Source organism: Triturus cristatus, chromosome 4_1, assembly GCF_964204655.1.
Source record: "Triturus cristatus chromosome 4_1, aTriCri1.1, whole genome shotgun sequence".
Lineage (NCBI taxonomy): Eukaryota > Metazoa > Chordata > Amphibia > Caudata > Salamandridae > Triturus > Triturus cristatus.
The window spans coordinates 954,221,632-954,243,720 of record NC_140585.1 but is presented as its reverse complement, the minus strand read 5'-3'; the positions used below and the strand labels follow the sequence as shown (position 1 = coordinate 954,243,720).

The following is a 22,089-nucleotide window of genomic DNA, read 5'->3' as shown; positions in this document are numbered from 1 at the left end:
CCCGATTCGTCTGCCTCTTCGGGAGGATCTTCTGTCGCAGCAGCAGGGGACGGTCCTCCACCTGAACCTGTACGGTCTCCACCTCTTTGCGTGGTGATTGAGCGGCAACAGTTGGCAGCTTTCGACCTTCCTCCTGAATTTTGTAATGTCATCTTGACAGCCAGAACGGTATATGCCTGTAGAACATATTTTTGGCATGGTGCACAGCAATGGCTGTGGATCCCCTTTCTGCCTCTCTTTCAGAGGCTCACCTCTTCATTATTTCCTTCGCCCAGCAGGGCTCTGCTCTGAGCACTCCTAAGGGCTATCTTTCGGCTATTTCAACCTTTCTTCGCCTTCCTGATCAGTCTTCTCTTTTTAAGTTCCCGATTGTTAACAGATTTCTGAAGGGCGTTACTCATCTCTTTCCTCCTTCTCATTTCGTAATGCCCCAGTGGAACTTATCCTTGTGCTCACTTATTTATTGTGTGCTCCCTTTGAGCCACTACATAATTGTCCTCTTAGTCTCCTCAATGTGAAGACTGTTTTCTGGCTTGCCATCACCTCTTCTCGCAGGGTGAGTTAGCTTTAAGCCTTATCTTCCAGGCCTCCATTTCTTGCTGTCCATCCGGACAAAGTAGTCCTCTGTACCAGTCCCTCTTTTCTGCCCAAAGTGGTTATCTCTTTCCACATAGGTCAGACCATTACATTGCCCATCATCTTCCCACCTCTGCACCCTTCCAAAGAGGAGGAGAGACTCCACCGTCTGGATCCAAAATGTGCGCTGTCTTTCTGCCTTGACTGCACTAAAGACTTCCAGGTGGACGATCAGCTCTTCGTGGGTTATGTGGACACTAAGAAAGGTCAGGCAGTGCACAAACGTGCCATCTCTCAATGGGTCATCCTGTGTATTAAGCTCTGTTATTCTTTGGCTATAAAGGAACCTCCAGTAGGACTGTGCACCCACTCTACCAGGGCGACGGCAGCTACAACTGCTTTTGGGCATGGAGTTCCGCTGGTTGACATCTACCAAGCAGCCACATGGCCTTCCCTGCACACGGTCACAAAACATTAGTGACTGGACAGCCAAGTCCAGAGAGACTGCATTTTCAGCCTTTCTGTTCTCCAGGACTTCCTGGGGTGAACTTGGTTTACAGACCCACCTTTGGGGTTGGTATTGCTGGGGTATCTATTTGAAAGTAAGGAAACTATAACTACAGTCTCTTTCAGATGAACAAGTTACTTACCTTCGGTAACGATGTATCTGTAAAAGACTTTTGTAGTTATATATGCCTTACTGCCCAACCCAGCCTCCCCCTGCTGCAAAAAGACTTCTAGGGATTAGGGATTCCCTTACAGGGCCCTAGTTATGTGCACCAGTGGTCAGTATCTTGCATGGCTCTGCGCTTCTGGCGTGGAAAGTCATGTCAGAACTGACGTCAGCTTGCAGGGGCAGCGTCTAAGTAGACACCGCGACACCATCCCAGCGACCACGATGACGAACGCGGAGTCGACCGACTCCAACTACCGACGCACAGGGGTACTGCTAAGAAATAAATTCTCCGGATCCAGTCTGACGCCTGGGGGTAATTCTAAGGTAAGGAATATATAACTACTATTAACTGAAAATTAAAATCAACTTATTTTTTGAATCAGTTGTTTATTAATTTTCAAATAGTTTTTTTGATTACGTAGCCTTTCCCTTGCTCCTGGGTCTCTCCTACTGTAATTTTATTGTGAGTGCACGGAGGAACAACCACATGTGGGTGAAGATCCTTGTTCCAGGATAGTGTTTTAGGCCGATTGGTCTACAATTGGATGGATTTAGGCACTTGCCGTTGATTGTATTCCCATCCAATATGGTTCATCTGTAATTGGGTGGCACCATTTGGGTAGCGCATTTAGGATTTATATGACATAGCTGTCATTTAATCATGGTCTTGATCTAGGAAGACCCTACCCGGCCTAAATGGTCTTGCTAACTTGTGGTTAAACATTTTCAACATTTTTCACCTTTCTCACTTGTATATTCATTCTGTAAAATGAATATTCTCTCATGAGCCCGGAGGTTGCATGCTCACATCAGGAGGTATTTTTACCTTGGGCATAACGTTATTATAATCATGAACATGGAGTGATCCAAGTTCCGATTTTCTGGAATGTATTAAATTAATTCCATACGATTTGGACATGTGATTTATGAATAACGTGCATTGAATGAATTAATATTTTGATTTTTTTTCAATGAAATGTGTTCCTATGAAATTTTCCATTTCTCACGCTGGTCGCTATAGCGAAATGAGGACTAAATATAGCAGCCATGTTGACATTTGACCTCACACCAATAGTGTTCTGTAGAATTGCCAATTAGCAATGTTGATGAATTTTTTCCATATAGAAATGTCATTGACCTTTTGATTTTCCATTAACAGTATGGACAGCTAGAGTCTTTCTACCATCTCTATAGAGAGGTTAGAGGTCAACTGAATGCAATGGTTAATGTTTCGTAGACATTTGTTGAATTTGAGTCTATATTCTATTTTTGAATTTTCAGTTTCGTTTAAATTCATTTGTATTTACAAATTGAAATGATCATGTATATGGATAAAATTATGGTCGAAATATTGGACTTCTTCAAGGTTTAGGCCAATAATTTTTGCTTAGTGACATTATTGCACCATAGGATTTCCTTGATGTCTATTATGACGCCTCCTGTACTTAATGGCTACGTTGGTTCGTGTTTGCAAACATGACAAAGGCCGCGGCGGCCGAAACACGTTTTTTTACAAATAAACCATTTTTGGACAGAATTGGTGTGCTGCCTCCTTCTCATTGGGATCAGGAATATATATATATATATATATTCACTGAAAAAACCATAGGTTTCACACATGTTATAGTTAGCGGAAATTTTACTGATAAAAAACCAGTGAAATTCCCCCGTTATAGTTAGTGTAGGCAACTATAACTCACGCGACCGCAATCCTCTGCTGATGCTAATACTGTATTTAGACACTTATTTGCCCATGTCTTCTTCCATACATTTTTAGCTATACATATATTTCAAATATTTTTTTTTCATAAAGACACATATGTCATCAGCAGAAGATTGCGGTCGCGTGAGTTATAGTTGCCTACACTAACTATAACGGGGGAATTTCACTGGTTTTTTATCAGTAAAATTTCCGCTAACTATAACATGTGTGAAACCTATGGTTTTTTCAGTGAATTTGCAAGGTTTTTTAAATGCTAATTCCTAACTATAACGTGTGTGAAACCTATGGTTTTTTCAGTGAATTTGTACGGTTTTTTAAATGCTAAGTTACTTTACGCCATTCGTGGCGTGCGCGCCCACTTAACGCAGTTCGTTCCGTGCACGCACGGTGCGCTTCGTGCACCGTGCGCGCACAGTAAGCACGCGGTGCGCTTTGCGCACCGCGCGCCCACTTTACGCAGTTAGTGCCGTGCACGCACGGTGGGCACGCGGTGCGCTACGCGCACCGCGTGCCCACGTTACGCTAGATGGGCCATGTACGCACGATGCGCTTCGCGCACCGTGCGCACATGGAGGACATATGATGCACTTCGTTTTGAAAGGTAATATTTAAATTTTTCGTAATTTTTATAAGTGGGGTGGAGAGAGTGTTGTTAATTTTTTCTTTTATTATTTTTGTTTAAAATATTGTGGTTTTTCACACCTTACATAAGCCCTGCACATTTGGTGGCCTGCGGCCACCGAAAGCACAGGGGGTGGGGTGAGTGTGGATAGTGTTTTTTTTTAACATTTTTTACCGTACGCGTACGGTAAGCAAAATCGGCGGAATTAGCGAAAAAATAAAAATTGCATTTTTGGCCTTGGGGGGTCTTTGGGGACTCCCTCAACATGGCTATGTGTGTGGGAGCTGTCTAAACAGCCCCTTTACATGTTTATTGGTTTTATTTAACAACCTAGCTCTCAGTGCGAGAGAGAAAATGGCGGCCGCCGCTTCCTGGTTTCGGCTGTTTGGAATGTTTACTAAGATCTAAGAGCTAATCAGAATCGCGCTCGCGCACGCCACCGTACGCGTACGGTAAGCTTACGGTAAGCGTACCGTAAGCTGGCTCAGATATATATATTGATTTAAAGGCTATTTTCTCAGAATCTACTGAACAGATTTACACCAAACCTACAAAAGGCACTTCCTTGACCTGAGGACTACCTCTCTGCCAAATTTCTAGTAATTCTGTTCAGCCGTTCGGACTGTAGCCCTGTCTAAAGGTCCTATGGAAAAATGCATGGGAAAAACGCGTTTTGGGACCCCCCTTTTATCTCAGCCCCCGCTTGACGAATCCCCCCGAGACTTTCAGGGTAGGAGCGGAGCGTAGCGCCCCACCTATTTTGAGAAATTCGCGAGGATTCGTCGACCGGCGCCAAAGTTATTCAAAATAGAATGTTGCGGATTTCCTATGGAAAAGGGGTCCTAACTATAACTACCTACTGGCGACCGCCAGTAGGTAATATATATATATATATATATATATATATATATATATATATATATATATATATATATATATAATCTACTGGCGGTCGCCAGTAGATAGTTATAGTTAGGACCGTGTTTCCATAGGAAATCCGCAACATTCTATTTGGAATAACTTTGGCGCCGGTTGACGAATCCTCGCGAATTTTTTCAAAACTAATGGGGCGCTACGCTCCGCTCCTACCCTGAAAGTCTCGGGGGGATTCGTCAAGCGGGGGCTGAGAAAAAAGGGGGGTCCCAAAACGCGTTTTCCCCATGCATTTTCCCGTAGGACCTTTAGTCCGAGCTACAGCCCGAACGGCTGAACAGAATTACTTGAAATTGGGCAGAGAGGTAGTCCTCAGGTCAGGGATGTGCCTTTTGCAGGTCTGGTGTAAATCTGTTCAGTAGGTCCTGAGAAAATAGCATTTAAATCAATATATATATCTGTGAGCGCGCTCCGTGCGCTTACGGTAAGCTTACCGTACGCGTACGGTGCCGTGCGCGAGCTCAATTCTGATTGGTGGTTACATGACTGTAAACATTCGAATCGGTCGAAATCAGAAAGTATCGGCCGCCATTTTCTGTCTCTCGCACTGAAAAACAAAGGTAGATAACATGAAAAGGGGGCAATGAAGAGAGTTGCAGACCCCCTAGCGTTCGTCAGGGGGTTCACGAAGGACCAAAAAGTATGAAAAATAAATTTAATAATTTTAAAAAAAAATCGCGGAGTGCGCGTACGGTAAGCTTACCGTACGCGTACGGTAAAAAATAAAAATAAAATTAACAATCACATTTAATATATAAATCTAAGGACCCCCAAGGGAGAAAAAAACAATTGATATTTTGTAAAAAATGGCGAGGCGTGCACGGTACGAAATGCGCAACGTGGGCGCAAAAATTAAAAATAAATACATAACTTAGCATTTTAAAAACCGTACAAATTCACTGAAAAAACCATAGGTTTCACACATGTTATAGTTAGGAATTAGCATTTAAAAAACCTTGCAAATTCACTTAAAAAACCATAGGTTTCACACAAGTTATAGTTAGCTGTACATTTCACTCGTAAAAAACCAATGAAATTCCACGTTATAGTTAGATCAGGTAACTATAACTTGCGCGACCGCAATGCACAATGTGTCATTTCAGATGTCATCATTGATGTCATGAGTGATGTCACTGACCATGTCATAAGTGATGTAATATGTGACGTCATCAGCAGTTTATTGTGGGCGCGCAAGTTATAGTTACCTGATCTAACTATAACGTGGAATTTCATTGGTTTTTTACGAGTGAAATGTACAGCTAACTATAACTTGTGTGAAACCTATGGTTTTTTAAGTGAATATATATATATATATATATATATATATATATATATTCCACAAAAGAGCCTTAACAGGTAGTAAACTTTTCCTTTTATTGTAGGTGCAACAGGCAAAGCATAACAGCATAAATGAAGCCTAACGCGTTTTAGGCGCACTCACCCTTAGTCACAGGCTAAAACTGGCAATTCAAACAGTCAGGTCTTGCGAAGTCACTAATTTCATTGGTGCCGATGCCCCGCCCAGCCCCCCCAAAGGGGCCCCTAGGGATCATGGTATTTTTAGTGCTGCACATTTCTTGCCCTAGTGGGTCCCTCTGTCGATTATATTGAGAAAGGGTATGCAGTTCCTTAAGAGGATGATTAGTTGGTGAGGTCAATTCTTAAATCCGTCGGTATTGATTGGACTCAAAGAACCTATAGGTAGGAAAGGGGAGTTCCCATATTCGGAACTAATGCCCTCACACACCCAGCAAGCTAGGTGTCATGCTTCATTATCTGGGCCTGCTCCTCTTCGGGCCGGCGGTGAAATGCCAGACGGGCACCCGTGAAGGGGCTCTTTAGCGGAGATCTTTTGTTCCTTGCCGATGAGTGCGTGGGTGTGAGGGGCCTAAAGGAGTGTAGATGAGTAGAGTGAGTTAAAAAAGGTTGGATAGTCTGTTAAATGTTAAATATTGGGCAAGCAAGCGGTATATCAGATCTCAACACGGGGGTGTCTGTTAATACACCCTTTCGACCTAAATCCATTTTTAATCCGTTGATGCCCAGGGATAATATTGATATATTTGCAGAGAGAATGATCAAGGACCTCAAATCTCTGGCACTTGAAAGTAGCAATACCTTTAACAAAAGGAGGCATAAGGAACCGAAAGAATATTCAGGGGTAATGTGCAAAATCAAGGACCGTTCCGATATCGTTGTAAGATGGTCAGACAAAGGGGGCAACATTGTACTGTGGCCCCTAGAAATGTACAACAAAGAAGTGCTAACCCAATTATCGGACAAAAATTGCTACACAAGGATCAGTGCTACCAAAATCATTAGCATCAAAGAAAAATACCATGCAAGTCTGTACGATTGGAGAAGGAATGGGCTAATAACAAGGAATGAGTTGGATTATCTGAAAAATGATTACCCTGTAACACCACAACTTTATTTGTTACCTAAGATCCACAAGAACGCAGAATGTCCGCCTGGGCGGCCAATCATATCCGCCATAGGAAGCCTATTTGAAAACACTAGTAAATTCATCGATTTTTTTCTTCAGCCTTTCGTACAATCTTTGCCCGCATACACTAGAGACACCGGAGATTTTTTAACTAAGATTTTTGACTGCAACTGGCATGAAGACTACCTACTGGTTACACTAGATGTACAGAGTTTGTACACGAGCATAAGACATTCGGATGGTCTCAGAGCTGCCAAACACTATTTAAGCACGAGGGACATAAGGTTTCATGAACATACTGTCATGATAATGCAAATGATGGAATGGTGTTTAGAGAACAATATTTTCATGTTCGATAAATTGATGTACAGACAGACACAAGGTACAGCCATGGGTACCTGCTTCGCCCCCAGTTATGCGAATTTGCATATGGGCTGGTGGGAGGAGCAGGTACTCATGGGGACATACAATGTTCAAATGTCTAACAATGTCATGTTGTATCAGCGCTACATCGATGATATTTTCATCCTGTGGAGGGGTAGTGAACAAAGTGCTAATGATTTCATTGCTGCCATTAATGACAACGAGTTAAATTTAAAATTTACAGGCACGATGAGCAAGCAATCTATTGTATATTTAGATTTAGAACTATACCCCATGAACAACAAAGTACATTCACGTACACATAGAAAAATAACATCAGGAAATGCCATCCTTCACGCACAAAGCTTTCATCCCATCAAATTGATTGAGAGTATACCTTATGCTGAGTGTTTGCGCATAAGAGGAATTGCAGTACAACAGAGAGTCTAGTAATCTCGACTAATAACTTATTTGAGAGACTTAGCAATAGAGGGTACAAAGATAAAACTCTGAGAGCTGCGGAGCAAAAATGTGCTAAGGTTACTAGACAACAACTGCTATTCAAGAATGAAGCAAAACGACCTAAATCTGAGCCAATGATGTCACAAACGCCAAGGCTCATTACAGGATATAACACATATCATCAGAAATTGAGACAAATCCTGTATAGGCACTGGCCAATAGTGAGATGTGACCCCGTGATAGGACCATCATGTATCAAGCTCCCTCAACTGACTTTTAGGAGGGCGAAATCTATGAAGAATGAATTAGTCTGTAATGCTCCTGCACAAACCAAAGGCACTGGTTGGTTAAAATGTCAGAATGGATTTTTTAAATGCACAAAGTGCAAAGCTTGCAAGCATGGAGTCAATACTAGTTCAATCTCCACTCCCTTATGGAAAACCCCATTGGAGATCAGGGAACATTATACTTGCAAAACAGAATTTGCAGTATACGTGCTACGTTGTACCTGTAACAAAATGTATGTGGGTAGTACCATTCACCCCGTGCACATTAGAATCTTACAACACCTCAGGGCCATTAGTAATAATGATCCAGCTTACCCAGTGGCCCGTCACATCAACAACATGCATAGTGGTAAAGCAGAAGACCTGACATACTTTGTTGTTGATAGTGTGAAGAAAAACATTAGGGGTGGGAACAGACAACTGGCACTAAGGAGACTTGAGTCCAGATATATTATCATGTTGGACAGTAAGATTCCAAATGGCCTTAATGCTGATGAGGCATTAAATGTTCATCTGTAAGACAGTATCTGCCTCTTCAAAATTTCGATGATCCATCCTTTGAGTGTTGACCTAGTTAGTCACTGTTTTTCATTTGGGTTTCAAAAACACTTGGTTAAAGGGAACATCACTTTAATTCTATGCTAGCACAGGTATAAATAGCAAGTATGAATTCTTAAGATTTAGTAACACCATTGAGAGGAATCAGGTCAGAAAAATGTAGAATAGAAGTGAAGTATGCCCACTGGGGCTATATTTTTGTTTAAACATACTTATTTTTTGGATACATGTTTTTCCAAAATGAATGATGAGATAATACTTCTGATATATTTTAATTACGATGGTGTTAATCAGTCATATCGTTTTTGCAAAGTTGTATATATATTGTGACTTGGAAGAAAGACTTCTCTTCCGTTGTGATTTTCTCTATGTTTATCATTGTTTTCAACGTTTCTAAGTAACCGCTTAATTAATTTCAAGTGTGGAGACTGTATAAATGACTTACGAATACTGGGTCGGTCACAGTGAGCAAGGCGGACTTGCTCCGCCGAAACGCGTCTGGGTTACATTGTCGTGAAATAAATCTTTTTCTTTGAAAACCCACGGTGTCAGCGCCTGCTTCAAATCACAGGAAATCAGGATTGGATCCAATATATATATATATATTCCACAAAAGAGCCTTAACAGGTAGTAAACTTTTCCTTTTATTGTAGGTGCAACAGGCAAAGCATAACAGCATAAATGAAGCCTAACGCGTTTTAGGCGCACTCACCCTTAGTCACAGGCTAAAACTGGCAATTCAAACAGTCAGGTCTTGCGAAGTCACTAATTTCATTGGTGCCGATGCCCCGCCCCGCCCCCCCAAAGGGGCCCCTAGGCATCATGGTATTTGTAGTGCTGCACATTTCTTGCCCTAGTGGGTCCCTCTGTCGATTATAATGAGAAAGGGTATGCAGTTCCTTAAGAGGATGATTAGTTGGTGAGGTCAATTCTTAAATCCGTCGGTATTGATTGGACTCAAAGAACCTATAGGTAGGAAAGGGGAGTTCCCATATTCGGAACTAATGCCCTCACACACCCAGCAAGCTAGGTGTCATGCTTCACTATCTGGGCCTGCTCCTCTTCGGGCCGGCGGTGAAATGCCAGACGGGCACCCGTGAAGGGGCTCTTTAGCGGAGATCTTTTGTTCCTTGCCGATGAGTGCGTATGGGTACAAATAATGAAAATACCAATACAACTATTTCTGACTTTTTGTTTGTATTGGTGTAAAACAATGTTGAGAAATCAATCACAAGCATTTTTAAAATGTTACATCAGCATTTTGTTTATTGTTTATAATTTTAAACAATTTGTAGTAATCTGGTCATAACCTTATCTTTTGTTATATCCTTAACTTATAGAAATACACACCGGAAATAAAATAGGCTATCATACGCAACCCATACTAATGTTGTGGTGTTGTCTATTTCTAATGTGTTTAAAAATACACACTATAATGTTTCTACGTTTAAAAAAAAATCAGAAACGTCACTTCAATCACAACACTTCTGATGGATACATCTGCTAGTGGATTCCTCACTATTTGAATTATCCCAATGCGTAGCATTCCACGGAAACTTTTCTCCTCAGCTCTCCCATGTCGACGTCACTATTGAACGGCTCTGCCTGCGACTCCACGTGATGTCATCGGAGCCATGAGAAGATCTCGTCGGCGTGCGCATGTCGGTTCCCTTTTTACCATGCCATCAACACGTAACGGTTTTTTCCCATGCTCTCCATTTCTGAGTTTATTTGTTGGGGATTGTCGTGACTTTGTAGCCATCGAGGATGACTACTCCAAGAAAATGACTCCAAGAAAATGAAATATGGATCCATGGCAAATGTGGGTGGATACCCTTGCTCTTAGTGCCCAACTCCATATGAAACTGGTATCCCTTCTTTTTATTTGACCTAGGAATCACAAATTTAGCCTGTGCCGAGGCCTAGGCATGTGCCTGATAATGCCAGGTCTTCATATCCTGTTCTGTAACCTCGAATAGTGCAACAAGTGTGTCTTCATATTAGGCCTTGGACTACTGTCCATGACCTGGGTGAATCATATAAAGCTATTTATCATTTTTTGTGAATCTTTAGTCTGGGTAGACCTTTATCTCTGTGTCAGAGAGAGTGTGGTCTACTGACCCCCTCTTGTGTAAAATTCTACTGTTTTGTGAAGCTTCAGAACGTTACTCTGTCATCCATTGTGCATGTTGAGTTTGTGTGTGTGCTAATGTGTAGCACTTGTGTGGTATTAGGACTCTGTCTGTGGCATTACTCTGAGAATAAAGGTCAGTGGGATCCATTTTGGATGTCCCTGGTTTAGCATGGCGCAAGATAATGGTTGAGGACAGCTTCCCCAGACACTGGAAGTGTATTTTCTTCCTGTCTTCCTGGTTCTGGAGGGTGGAGTCCCAGACATTAAAAAACTCTGTTGATTAGTTCTTACTGAGCACTGTCATTTTGTAGATGGTAGGAGTGAAGGTTTCAGTTTTGGTGGTTCAAATTGAGGAAGTTTCTGGGCAGAGTCTGCTTTTTTCTATCTCTGATTGGCGTGGTGATCTTTCACTTCACTGTGCCCTTGTTTTTGATACCCTGCTTGGAGCCACCACCATTGCAACCTACTGTGAGAGCTATCACCTTGCTTAAAGGCTGTGTCTAGGGAGCAGACTTAAAATAACATTTGAAAGAGAACCACCCCAAACCGTTTTTTAAGCCTTACACAGTGGAAAACATCTCTTGTCTGGAAAATGTGTATAAAAGTGTGATCAAAATCACCCCCTTTCTTCCAGGTTCAAATTCTGCTTGACCAAAGAGGGAAGTGTTCCCACTTAGCTTCTTATGAACAGCTAGTCTCCCAGAGGTCAGAAGGCATCATCAGAAGTCTGCACTTTATGCCGGAGAAGCTGAAGGTCTGTCTACTACCTGCCAGCCTGATGTGAGAAGGAAGGAAATGACTGGACCTGCAAGAGGGGAGACTGTTGAAGAGCAGAAGCCCAGTATGTTCCAGGCATAAGGAACACCCAGAGAAAGCTGACTACACAACAGAGTGAAGCCAAGAGTGACCTGTAAAGTGAGGGTCTCTCTGCATGGTTCCCACGGTGAGCTACATCACAATTTCATGAGAACAAAGCATCATTGTTTCGTCTGGCAATCTGTCATAAGGCTGAGTGACCGGTTCTGCTGCTGCCAATGTTGGGGAGAAGAAATGCATTGCTGCAGAAGCCCTATTTTGCTTGGGAGGCTGCATCTGATGAAGACACACCGTCATGGACGACTTGGCCCAGAGGCTGCACTTACTATACCTGAGCACCTCTCTGAAGCTGCAGCTGCCAAAGACAGGTGCTACTGGTAGGGTTGAAAGACATTGAACTGAGTTCTGCATCTGATCAGTAATCTGCATATATGCCTAAAGATTGCCTATGCCTGCAGTTCAATGGGGACCAATGTCAGAAATCCCCTAGAGTGAGAATAGAGTAGAAGAAGGGGATGTAGTGCCTTACTGAAGATCCTAACATGGATTGCGATTGTGTAATTGCATTTTATGTACTGCCTTTTAACTAACAGATAAGCACTGGGTTGGCCAATACCTTAATGTGTTGGTTGGTTGACTGTTGAGTTATGAGCACTTGTCCCTCACACTTTCTCTCTCTGAAGCTACTGACTGCTCACTTTTGCTACCCTGAGAGTCCAGTGTGGAGGCATTGGTTGCAGAGTCGTAGTAGGATGGATGCCAGGCTACCAGTGGCAAATGATCTTCACCAACATGGTTTGGGCCCTTTACAGAATATGAACTGATGCCATGCGAAAAGAACTTTGGACCTTTTTCCAAATCTGGGATTTTACTTACTGATTTGGAGTGTGTCACTATTCTTGCCACTGGTTTGGAGTAGTGGCCTGCACAGAAACAAAAACTTGTGAGTAATGTAGCTTCATGTTTCTGTTTACAGCAGATGCATTAATTCAGTGAATTACAATACTGTGGACAGAGCATTTGATTTTGGCAAATGGACACAAGGCCTTGGTCTACTAAAGATGAGCATATGTTTGGTTGCCTGCTGGCTGAATGCCCTGCCAGTAATCAATTACCAAATACCTTAGATACTTGCTTGTAGATCACATTCACTTAGATTGGTGGTTTTCAAACTCTTGTTTGCCAATTCCTCTTAGGTGCAAAAAAAATGGGTCCGGGCTCCTCCAAGCAGTGCAACTTGCTAAAATGTTTAATGATGAACACTGAATTAAGTTAACATATTGTGTCATGAGTTAAGGGGTGTGTCTCTGGGACAAAACTATAAGTTATCAGAACAAATATCATATTAGGTGGAGCTTATGTATCCAACTAGCTGAAAGGAACAGGCATCAGCAAAAGTGCAAGCTTCCCTCTCACACAATAAATGATCACAGCGCAGGCTGCAGCAGTGCATGCAGGGCCATGGCTGTCATAAGTGAAGCAGCTGACATATCACCAATCATCAGCAGACCGTATCATTAATTGTCTGAAATGTTCACCTCCCCGCTGCAATACACTGGGTCAACCATTCAGGAGAAAGGCCTTCACAAGAACCCCTTATCAGTCAGATGCAAAGGATTATACTTTTATGATAGTGGTACCTCATATTTAAATCTGATAGGTGCAGTGCCCATGTTAGCCCTGTCAACAGAAAGCTTACTCCGATGGCCTGATGGCGTGCTGCCCATCAAATAAGGGCATCACTCCGGCCGCTTTTTAGGGGAGCAGGGCACAGGGGCTGCCACTAAAAGGGAAACATGTTGGCAGCTCCTCTGAAGGTACAAAGACTAGCGATGATGTATAAATATAGTCATCATCTGTCTATGATGGTGGAGTATGCAAGGGAGGACAAGGGTCACCCTACTCACTAGGAACCAGGGTATTGAGCGTGCAACAAGGAACAGTGGTTCCCATGGACAATGCAAAAATATATTTGATAATGAAAAACCTCAATGCATATATTTACTTATTTATGCATTTCATATAGTGAAAAATAGTTAAAAAGGCAATTTGCTCAGTGTCCCATGTGACCGAAACCAAAAAAAAGATGGGAAGGTCAAAGTGACAATTTGTGAAATACAATAGGTTTTCAGGTTATACAAAAAACAACCACAGTTATGTATGAACAGAATATGAACAGCCTTTTAACACAATAATAAAGGCTGGGAAGTGGTTTGTTTAATTTCCGTGTTGACGGCGTTTCAACCCCAAAAGCAGATGAGGGGTCTCATCAGGACCTAACGATGCGGGACACCTGAAACGAGCGCGATTGGCTGTCAGGGTGGAAAGTGCACACCAGTAATTATGTGGCTCAAGACAAGGTGTCAAAGGGGGAGTTTTTACTCACATGAGGCCCTCAATGTGAGGGAGAGGAGACTGACAGTCCTTTTGAATATGATCTGTGGCGTCCAAATTCCAAATCAATTAAGGTCTAGGGTTACCATCCAAAGGAGAGCGGGTCTCTCTTAGTTGCAGGATGTAGGTGGCTCCCGTAAAATATCTGGATTTTCAATTATCAGTCTTAGAAGTATAATTGTTGGTGTGAGTGCCCGTCCGCTTCGTGCAGATGCACTTTCATCAGGAATTGATGAAGCTCAGCCATCGTAATAGGTTGGAGAACGAAGAGAGAGGGAGACAATGCACCCTTCTCTCCCGAAGCTCTCAAGTGGCAGGATTGTGGTGGGAATGGCATGTTTCTAGGAGGGCGGTCAGCTACCTGGACAGAACCAAGGATTTTAGTCTGGACAAAAAGCTCTTCATTGGTTACATGGGAAGAATGAAGGGCAAAGCTGTCTACAAGTGAACGGTTTCCACGTGAATCATCTTGTGCATCAAGATCTGCTATGTCTTGGCCAAGAAGGAGCCACCTGAAGGTATTAGAGCTCATTACACTAGAGCAAAGTCTTCTTCTTCGGCTATGGTTAGAGGTGACCCTCTTGTAGACATCTGTAAGGCGGCAACTTGGGCCTCCCTCCACACTTTCGCGAAGCATTATTGCTTGGATTCAGAGGTGAAAGGGACTGCCATTTTGCACGTTCTGTGCTGCAGGATTTTTGGGTATAGGTAGGTGGACCCCCTCCTCTGGGAGCAGGACTGCTTTGGGATTCAATTCAAAAGGTGAGTAATCCACAGGCAGATGTATCCATCAGAAGAACAAGTTACTTACCTCCAGTAACGCTTTTTCTGGTGGATACAGTATCTGCCTGTGGATTCCCCACTGACCCACCTGCCTCCCCATTTTCTATCTACTTATACCAAAATTATTTCTGGCTTGTAGCTCATGTACTTAGTTGTTATTCATAATGATGTGTTATTTTCCATTAGGAAATGCCTTTGATTTAGGATTTCCCTGTCCTATTCTCTTTTAGTTGTATACTGTGTATGCTTGAGGAAATGTTGCATACTGTGTATGTTTGTGAGATGTTGTCAGTTCACCCGTTAGCCTCGAAGGCACAAAAAAAATGGGTGTAACTGGTGTCAGTACGCCAACGAGGTCTTCTTAGGGCTCCAATGACGTCACTCGGAGTCGCGAGCAGAGCGTTGCCATTGTGACGTCCTCGTCAACGTGGTAGGGCTATGAAAAATGTTTCTGTGGAATGTTGCACAAGGGGTAATTCAAAAGGTGAGGAATCCACAGGCAGATACTGTATCCACCATAAAAAGTGTTACCGAAGGTAAGTAACTTGTTCTTTGTGCATATTAACATTTTTCCTTTTCAGAGGCATCTGGATTACTGATTTTAAACTTCTGTAGATTTAGATTGTAAGGTGGTGCGCTAAAATGCATTTAATGCAGTGCATTCATGAGGGATTAGTGAGAATTATTCAAATATGCGTTCAATGCTTTCTTTATAAATTGTGACCAGTTGTCGTTTTTGGTTAATAATTTACGTATAAGTTATTGTGCCCCATATAAGTGTACAGTATCATTTATTGGATTATATGTGGGCTGTATAATTAATATGCACCTAAAGGAAACTGTTAAGTTAGAGTTATTGTGAGCCTTACGCTTACAGTCGAGGCATCTAATACCAACACCAAAGCTGTTTTTCTGCATGTTTTTCTCCTCTGTAGGTGCAGACCGAAGTCATTTGTTAGTTAGAAGCACATTGTATTTCAGAGATAGTGAGGCATGGAATAACTGACTAGGTCAAATAAATCTAGAACAAAGAGAGTGTTCCAAGTTGGTACAATTAGATGAAGGGAAGAATCCAAGGATGACCTGGAAGTGGAGACTGGAATACGGGAGTAGCATTCGAGGTGTTCTTTCTTGGGAACTGGAAAAGTACTATGATGCCTATGAGGTTATATTTCTTGAATGTTCTTTGTGCATTTTAATTGAACCCACAATGGATTTAGTCAGATTCCCTTTAGACTTGTCATCTGATTGTGTGGCTTCATGCTATACATGACACCTTATCCATAGAACTTCTACAGCGGTTCTGATGCTGACACCTTTTTTGCTTCCTTGATTCAATAGGGTATGATTCAGGAAATGCTAAAAATCTTTTCCCTATACGGTGAGAAGGATTGAAACCATTTGTATAGTCATCAATTCCTTTTCCTTATCTTTTGTAGTGTTGCCACTAAAATTCTTATATGCTCTTTGCTGTTGAGTACCAATATTGTACACCGCTTTGGTCTTCCTTTGATAACCCTGTATTTTTTAGGTCTCGCCTGACCCAGCGCTTGCGCTGGTCTGGCCGAGACTTTAAGTAAGGGCTTTTAAAAAAATGCTACTGCCGGCTACAGCTTGCAGTGCATGTGCGCGGGCACGCGCTTGAGCAGAGGCCCCATATGGCGTGATTACTGCTGCGCACGCACCACTCACGTGCTTCCCCTGTGATCACTTTCGCTTTGGCCCCACGGCATTCTTTTCGCACGCGCTTGTTTTCTTATGCAACTTCCAACCAATAGTTCTGGCTTGAAGGTATGTTACTTGTTGCATTAAATATCTAGATACAATGACTGAAGCAGTAGAATACCAGTCGTGCGGCATATTATGTTAAGCACAGATTTTAGCTTACGTGTTTTTAAGCCATGCCCGTAATTACATCGCCCGCGCCCCTTTGAGACACCCCACAGTTTTTCATCCCACTTTTAAAGCCCTGATTTCCCCCCTATCTCTTCTCCAGCCTACAAGGGAATGACAGCGCCCTTTACCTTGATCTTCTCCACCCTCGTGCACAGCTTACTGATCTTGGTACTCAAGTCCTCCTTTCCTAGCTTTTCAGAGTGTGCTAACACCTCGGTTACGAAAGAAGCCATGTCAGCTGCAGAATCTCCAGACTCCCGCATCTGTACTATCTCCTCCGCCCCTGCAGAACCTTTAAAACTCGACTTGGCACAGTAATGGCATCTGCATAGAGGAAGGACTGAAGCGGCTCATGACAGTAGCCGTCCTCTTCAAAACAAAACCGCTGTCCTGTATTTTGTATTAACAACACTAAATGAATGAAACCTGTGATTTATAAATCTTTTGTAATATTTCTCGAGGATCTATTCAGAAATTGCCACATGTTTGTAATTGCGTGTGCAAATCCAATATTTCAGTACGTTCTTATATTTCCCAATAAATTAGGTAACTTATTAGGATTGTAAAAAGAAAAATTTATCCTTTTACCCACTTTAAAATCTTCTCTTTTTGCCAAACGCATCTCACACATCTTTTGTTAAAATGTGATATTCCAAGATGGCCGGCATTTTTCTCAAATTTTTACGAGGATGTCCCCCTTTGAAGAAACAGAAGAAGGACGACTTGATGTTTTTATAGAAGATCTAAAAAGGTTGGGACATTAAGTGTTTAGTTATCCAGCACAATATCCTTGGTGCAACAACATCAACTGTTGCATAGCTAAACACTTATAAGGTACAAGGTTTAGCCATGCAACAGCTGATGTTGTTGCACCAAGGATATTGTGCTGCAAAACTAAATACTTATAAGGTCCCAAAAGCGAGACCTATTGGCAATGCCAATGCTTGTTGTAGCATGTTCTTAAGACTGATTTATATTCGTTTGGCTTTGAGTTTGTAATAAACCTTTTGACTTCACGTTACTGACGCAGACTTTTCTTGTGAGGTCCTAATGATCACACTTGTATTTTAAGATTGCAATTTGTTGCTAACCCCTTTTTCTCTCAGGCAACTAAAAAGGTCTATTAACAAGAATTGCATTGGACGAAATGGCCCAGAGGGTCCTCAGTGGTGGTGGGCGTAGTGTTCTCTGCCACCCTGATGGACAAAGGCAGAACCACCACATTCTGAATCAGGGCCTGAAGTGTTTACAGAAGCAATCTGGTGCCATCCCTCCCACAGGCATCCCTCCCCAATGTGCCATAGGCAGTAGCCTGATAATTTCTTGGTCCCAGAATCAGCCCTGTTTGAGACGACTTTGTAATTGCCATATCTGTGAGTTCCTATTATTGTTTTGAGTGGGAATTAATAATCACATCTTTCAGGGTGGGTTAAATGACATCAATTGTGAATTATTGGTTCACCACCTCCAAATGTGGTGGGAGAGGAGTACAACTTAAAAAACAAAATGTTGCACTTGGTGACTATTACTATTCATTCAGCGTATGCAAGAGGGTGTAGACCTGAATGTTGATGGTATATTCTGAAGTTCCACAGAGGGCATACTGAAAATGTTAGAAATAGCATTATCCTCAAAGACCCAAACACACCGTTCAATTTTACTAAGACTATTTTTTTAATAACCTCCTCAGATCCTATTTATGTTAAACTAGATTATGTCTGTTAAAGTTTTCTAGGCCTCACGATCTATTCAGTGCTTTTGTCCAACGATCTAGAGCATGCAACTTATCTAAAACATTTAATTTTACATTTTAAATATTTACTTCGTTTCTGCAGGTTTTGCCTTTGTGCACACTTTATCAGTACTTTGTTTCTACGATTTGTCATGACCCTGTAAGGTGTATTGAAGGAAGAATCCTTAAGGTAAGTTTCCAATTCAATGTTTGTGATATACCAGTATAATAAATCTGAGATATCCATTTGTTTATAGCTGTTTGTCAATCCCCCAATTTAAGTCATGGCGCATGCCTTTGGTTGACTCATATGACATGGTAGAATTTTGAGTCCAATGACATTTTGACATTTTCATTGACAAATACATTCATTTATCCATCTAATCAATGAAACTGAACCTAAGCACTGCTTTGTGCTGGCAATATACAACGCACTTCACAGATGTATTTCCCAGAATTCGGGTTGTTTGCTTATAATCCTGCACCGAACAGGTAAATTAAGAGTGGCCTCTATAGAAAAAAACTCCGCTCTGCAACGCGAAGCGGAGTTTTACGGAACTCGCCAATCTCCGCGTAACGCGGAGTGCAGAAAACTCCGCAAATTCCGTGAGCGGAGCAGAGTTCACCGCCCAGAGTTAGTTCCCGGGCAGCACCCATCCCAATGCTCTCTCTAGACACATCAATATCCCCTCCCAGAATGGAGCCAATCGAGTTTGCGTCCAGGTTGTGTGGAGGAAGTCTCCTCTTTCCAACTAGCATCTCAGGCATGTCGGTGTGTCCACCGCCCCCATCTTCCACAATCTCTCCTCGGTGTAGTAAACCCTGTATAGATACTTCCACCGTATCAGGCGGAACTGCGAGAAAATCATTGACTCTCTGGGGAGGCATAGGCCTCTCTCCAGTCGTAGTCTGCTGGTTGCCCCATGTTCCTCGCCAAGCCTCTCCAACCAATCAAATGTGTCAGAGTGTATTAATCACTAATCACTTAGCGCCAAGACACCTCGGGGTATATGTGTGCTCTAAAATTTATTACCATAACTAATGTTTGGTAAATCTGTGATATTTTGTGGTCAGTTGGCACTTCTGTAAGTATTTTGGCCTCAAGGGTATTGTATACCGGTATGTCCATGAGACCTCATGTTTTTGGCAAAAGCATGTCTTAATTGCAGATATCTGAACATTTCTGAACAGTGTAGGTCATATTCTGTTTGTGGTTGCAGAACTCTGACAGGACGTCCCCCAACTTTGTGATACCTATAGTATCCCAGAACTTAACCCCTTCTAGGGCCGTGATGTGTGACTGTAGAGTCTCATGCCATAATGGGGTTTCTTTTGTCAGGTTTTCTTTCCAGCCAAGGGCTCTGTGAGAGTCTGGAGTGCCACTTGTGTGGCTGCTGGGAGGTGCACTGGTAGGGACCCTCCATCCAGCAGATGTAGGAGAGGAGTCCTCTGCATTGGCCACCATTCAATTGCGGAGACAGGATTGGATGCACTGATGAACCACCACTTGGATATAATTATAGAGTGATATGCTCTGTAGTATGAAAGTTTATCTGAAGTTCCAATACCTCTATAATACAAGGATTTGTAGCATTTGGAAAAAGCATTCCTTGGGGTGCGCAGCCTCCACTGAAAAGCCCTCAGCAAGGACTCATATCACTTGAAAACCGAGGTGGGAAGTGGGATGGGGTAGTTCTGTAGTTGTTATAGCGCGGGACAATAATTCTGTATATAGCTGAGCGTCTAATTATGGATAACGGTAGAAATGCCCAATAACCCAGGTCCTGGGTCACCCGATTAAGATGGTGTTGGATATTCCTTTCCCAAGCTCATGTGGGATTGCTGATCACATATATTCCCAAGTATTGGAAACCCTCCTGAATGAGCTGTAAGTCTGTCACCCATTCCAGTGCTCCCGAGACACACTCCATGGGATCTGAGAATTGATGTTTGTTAATGGTGAGCCCAGAATACACACTGATAATCCCCGGGACCTGAATTAGGGGTTCGTCCCAAAAAATCTGAACGTTGTCGTCGTATAGTGTGATCCTGTTAGAGACCTCTGGCACCAACTCCAGCGCCTTCACCAAGGTGTCCACCATCATCCATGCCGACAGGGGCTCGATCGTGAACACGAACAAATGAGGTGACAGAGGGCAACCTTGTCTCATCCCTATACAACAGGAATTGGCCAGAGATCAAACCTCCCACTCCCACCCTCACTCTCACCTCATTGAGCAGTACAGCAGTCACATCCAGGAGATACAGTTAGGCCCAAAGTTAAGCTTCTGCAACAGGCAAAACAGATAGTCCTAATGTATAGAGTCAAATGCCTTGTGGAGATCCACCAGCAGGACACATGGGCTCCTGGTATTCTGTGAGCTTCTACCGGTGCGTTATGTACCCACTGAATGTTGTGTCATGTGGCTCTTTCAGGCATAAAGCCAGATTGATCTGCATGGACTAAAGTGGTAATCACTTTCGCCCAGACTTTTGATTCTGTATTTAACTCCAGCCTTGGTTATCTTGCCATATCGTTTTTGCCACCAAAAAACAACATAGATGGATCAATATGGCTGTTCCCCATAATCCCAAAACAAGTACCTAGTATCCTGTTAACATTCCAGGACAGAAGATGAACAATAACTGAAGTATCAATGGCTGAACTGTAATTGGGCCTGTCAATGCTGTGTCTAAGGTTGGGTGGGATTGGCAATATGTGCTTAATGTCGGACCTGTCCATGTACGTCGATGTCTGGTGTAGGTGTAAAGATAACGATATAACAAAACAGTAAGCAAAACATCTCACCCCCTCCCTATACTTCTTGAGCATGAAGTACCACTTGTGGAAAAAACTAGGAACTGTCGCCAACCGAGTAACCAAACACCAACAGTGTTCTTTTGTACCAGCCTCAAACAATCACCCACAAATGAGAAAAATAAATGAAGAAGGAACATAGGATACATGTGGTCAGCCGCGTACTTCATCCGCTGTAGTATCAAGATTGTAGGTCCTGGTTAGGCCCAATTATTGAAAGAATGTCTGGGGACCTGGGTTTCCGCTGCAGCCGGGGATTGAGTAGCCCCCACGGGCTTAGCCTGGGTCCAGGGATCTCAAACGGTGCGGCTCTAGAGCATCCACCCGTCCAGCCGAGGATGGCACCACCTCATGCATCGGGATCAACGCTGCAACTGCACTCATCTCCAACCTCAATGTTGGATACTGAGGGATTAAGTGTATAATGTTATTTGGGTTAGGTGAATTATGAATTTGACCTATTGGCTTTGACGTGGTCTAATGTCATTCTGTTTTCTGACTTTACCTTGCTTTATGGCAGTGCTGACTTTTGCCTTTGACATGTTCTCATGTCATCTTGCTTTTCAATTTCATCTTGCTTTGGGCCTTTCTGTGTGCATGGCATAACTAACTACATTTTCATGACTGAAGCCATTTTCTGTGCCTGCACGAAGCTTCAGAGGTGAAGGGGGCATGTTTTGCTTTCCTCCTGTTTTTCGCACTTTACTGACCAGAAAGAACTGGATCTTGTCAGAGGAATGTGCTCGCTCTGCTCTGAAGCCATAACAGACGCCTGGCCAGCTGAAGCTGTTGCCTTGGTGCGGAGTGGTACGGACTCTGATGGGAAAACGGGGCGAGGCTCACCAGGAGCTTCATCTTACGTCTCCACTT

General features: G+C 42.8%; 1 protein-coding gene across 1 annotated transcript in view; it reads left to right on the top strand.

Moving 5' to 3' along the window:
• CFAP54 (cilia and flagella associated protein 54) overlaps positions 1–22,089 on the top strand; it is a 2,172,274-nt gene that overhangs the window by 1,391,654 nt on the left and 758,531 nt on the right. Inside the window, exon 47 of the mRNA XM_085653834.1 lies at positions 18,505–18,591. Coding sequence (XP_085509960.1) covers positions 18,505–18,591 — 87 coding nt within the window. The remainder of the gene's footprint in view (positions 1–18,504; positions 18,592–22,089) is intronic.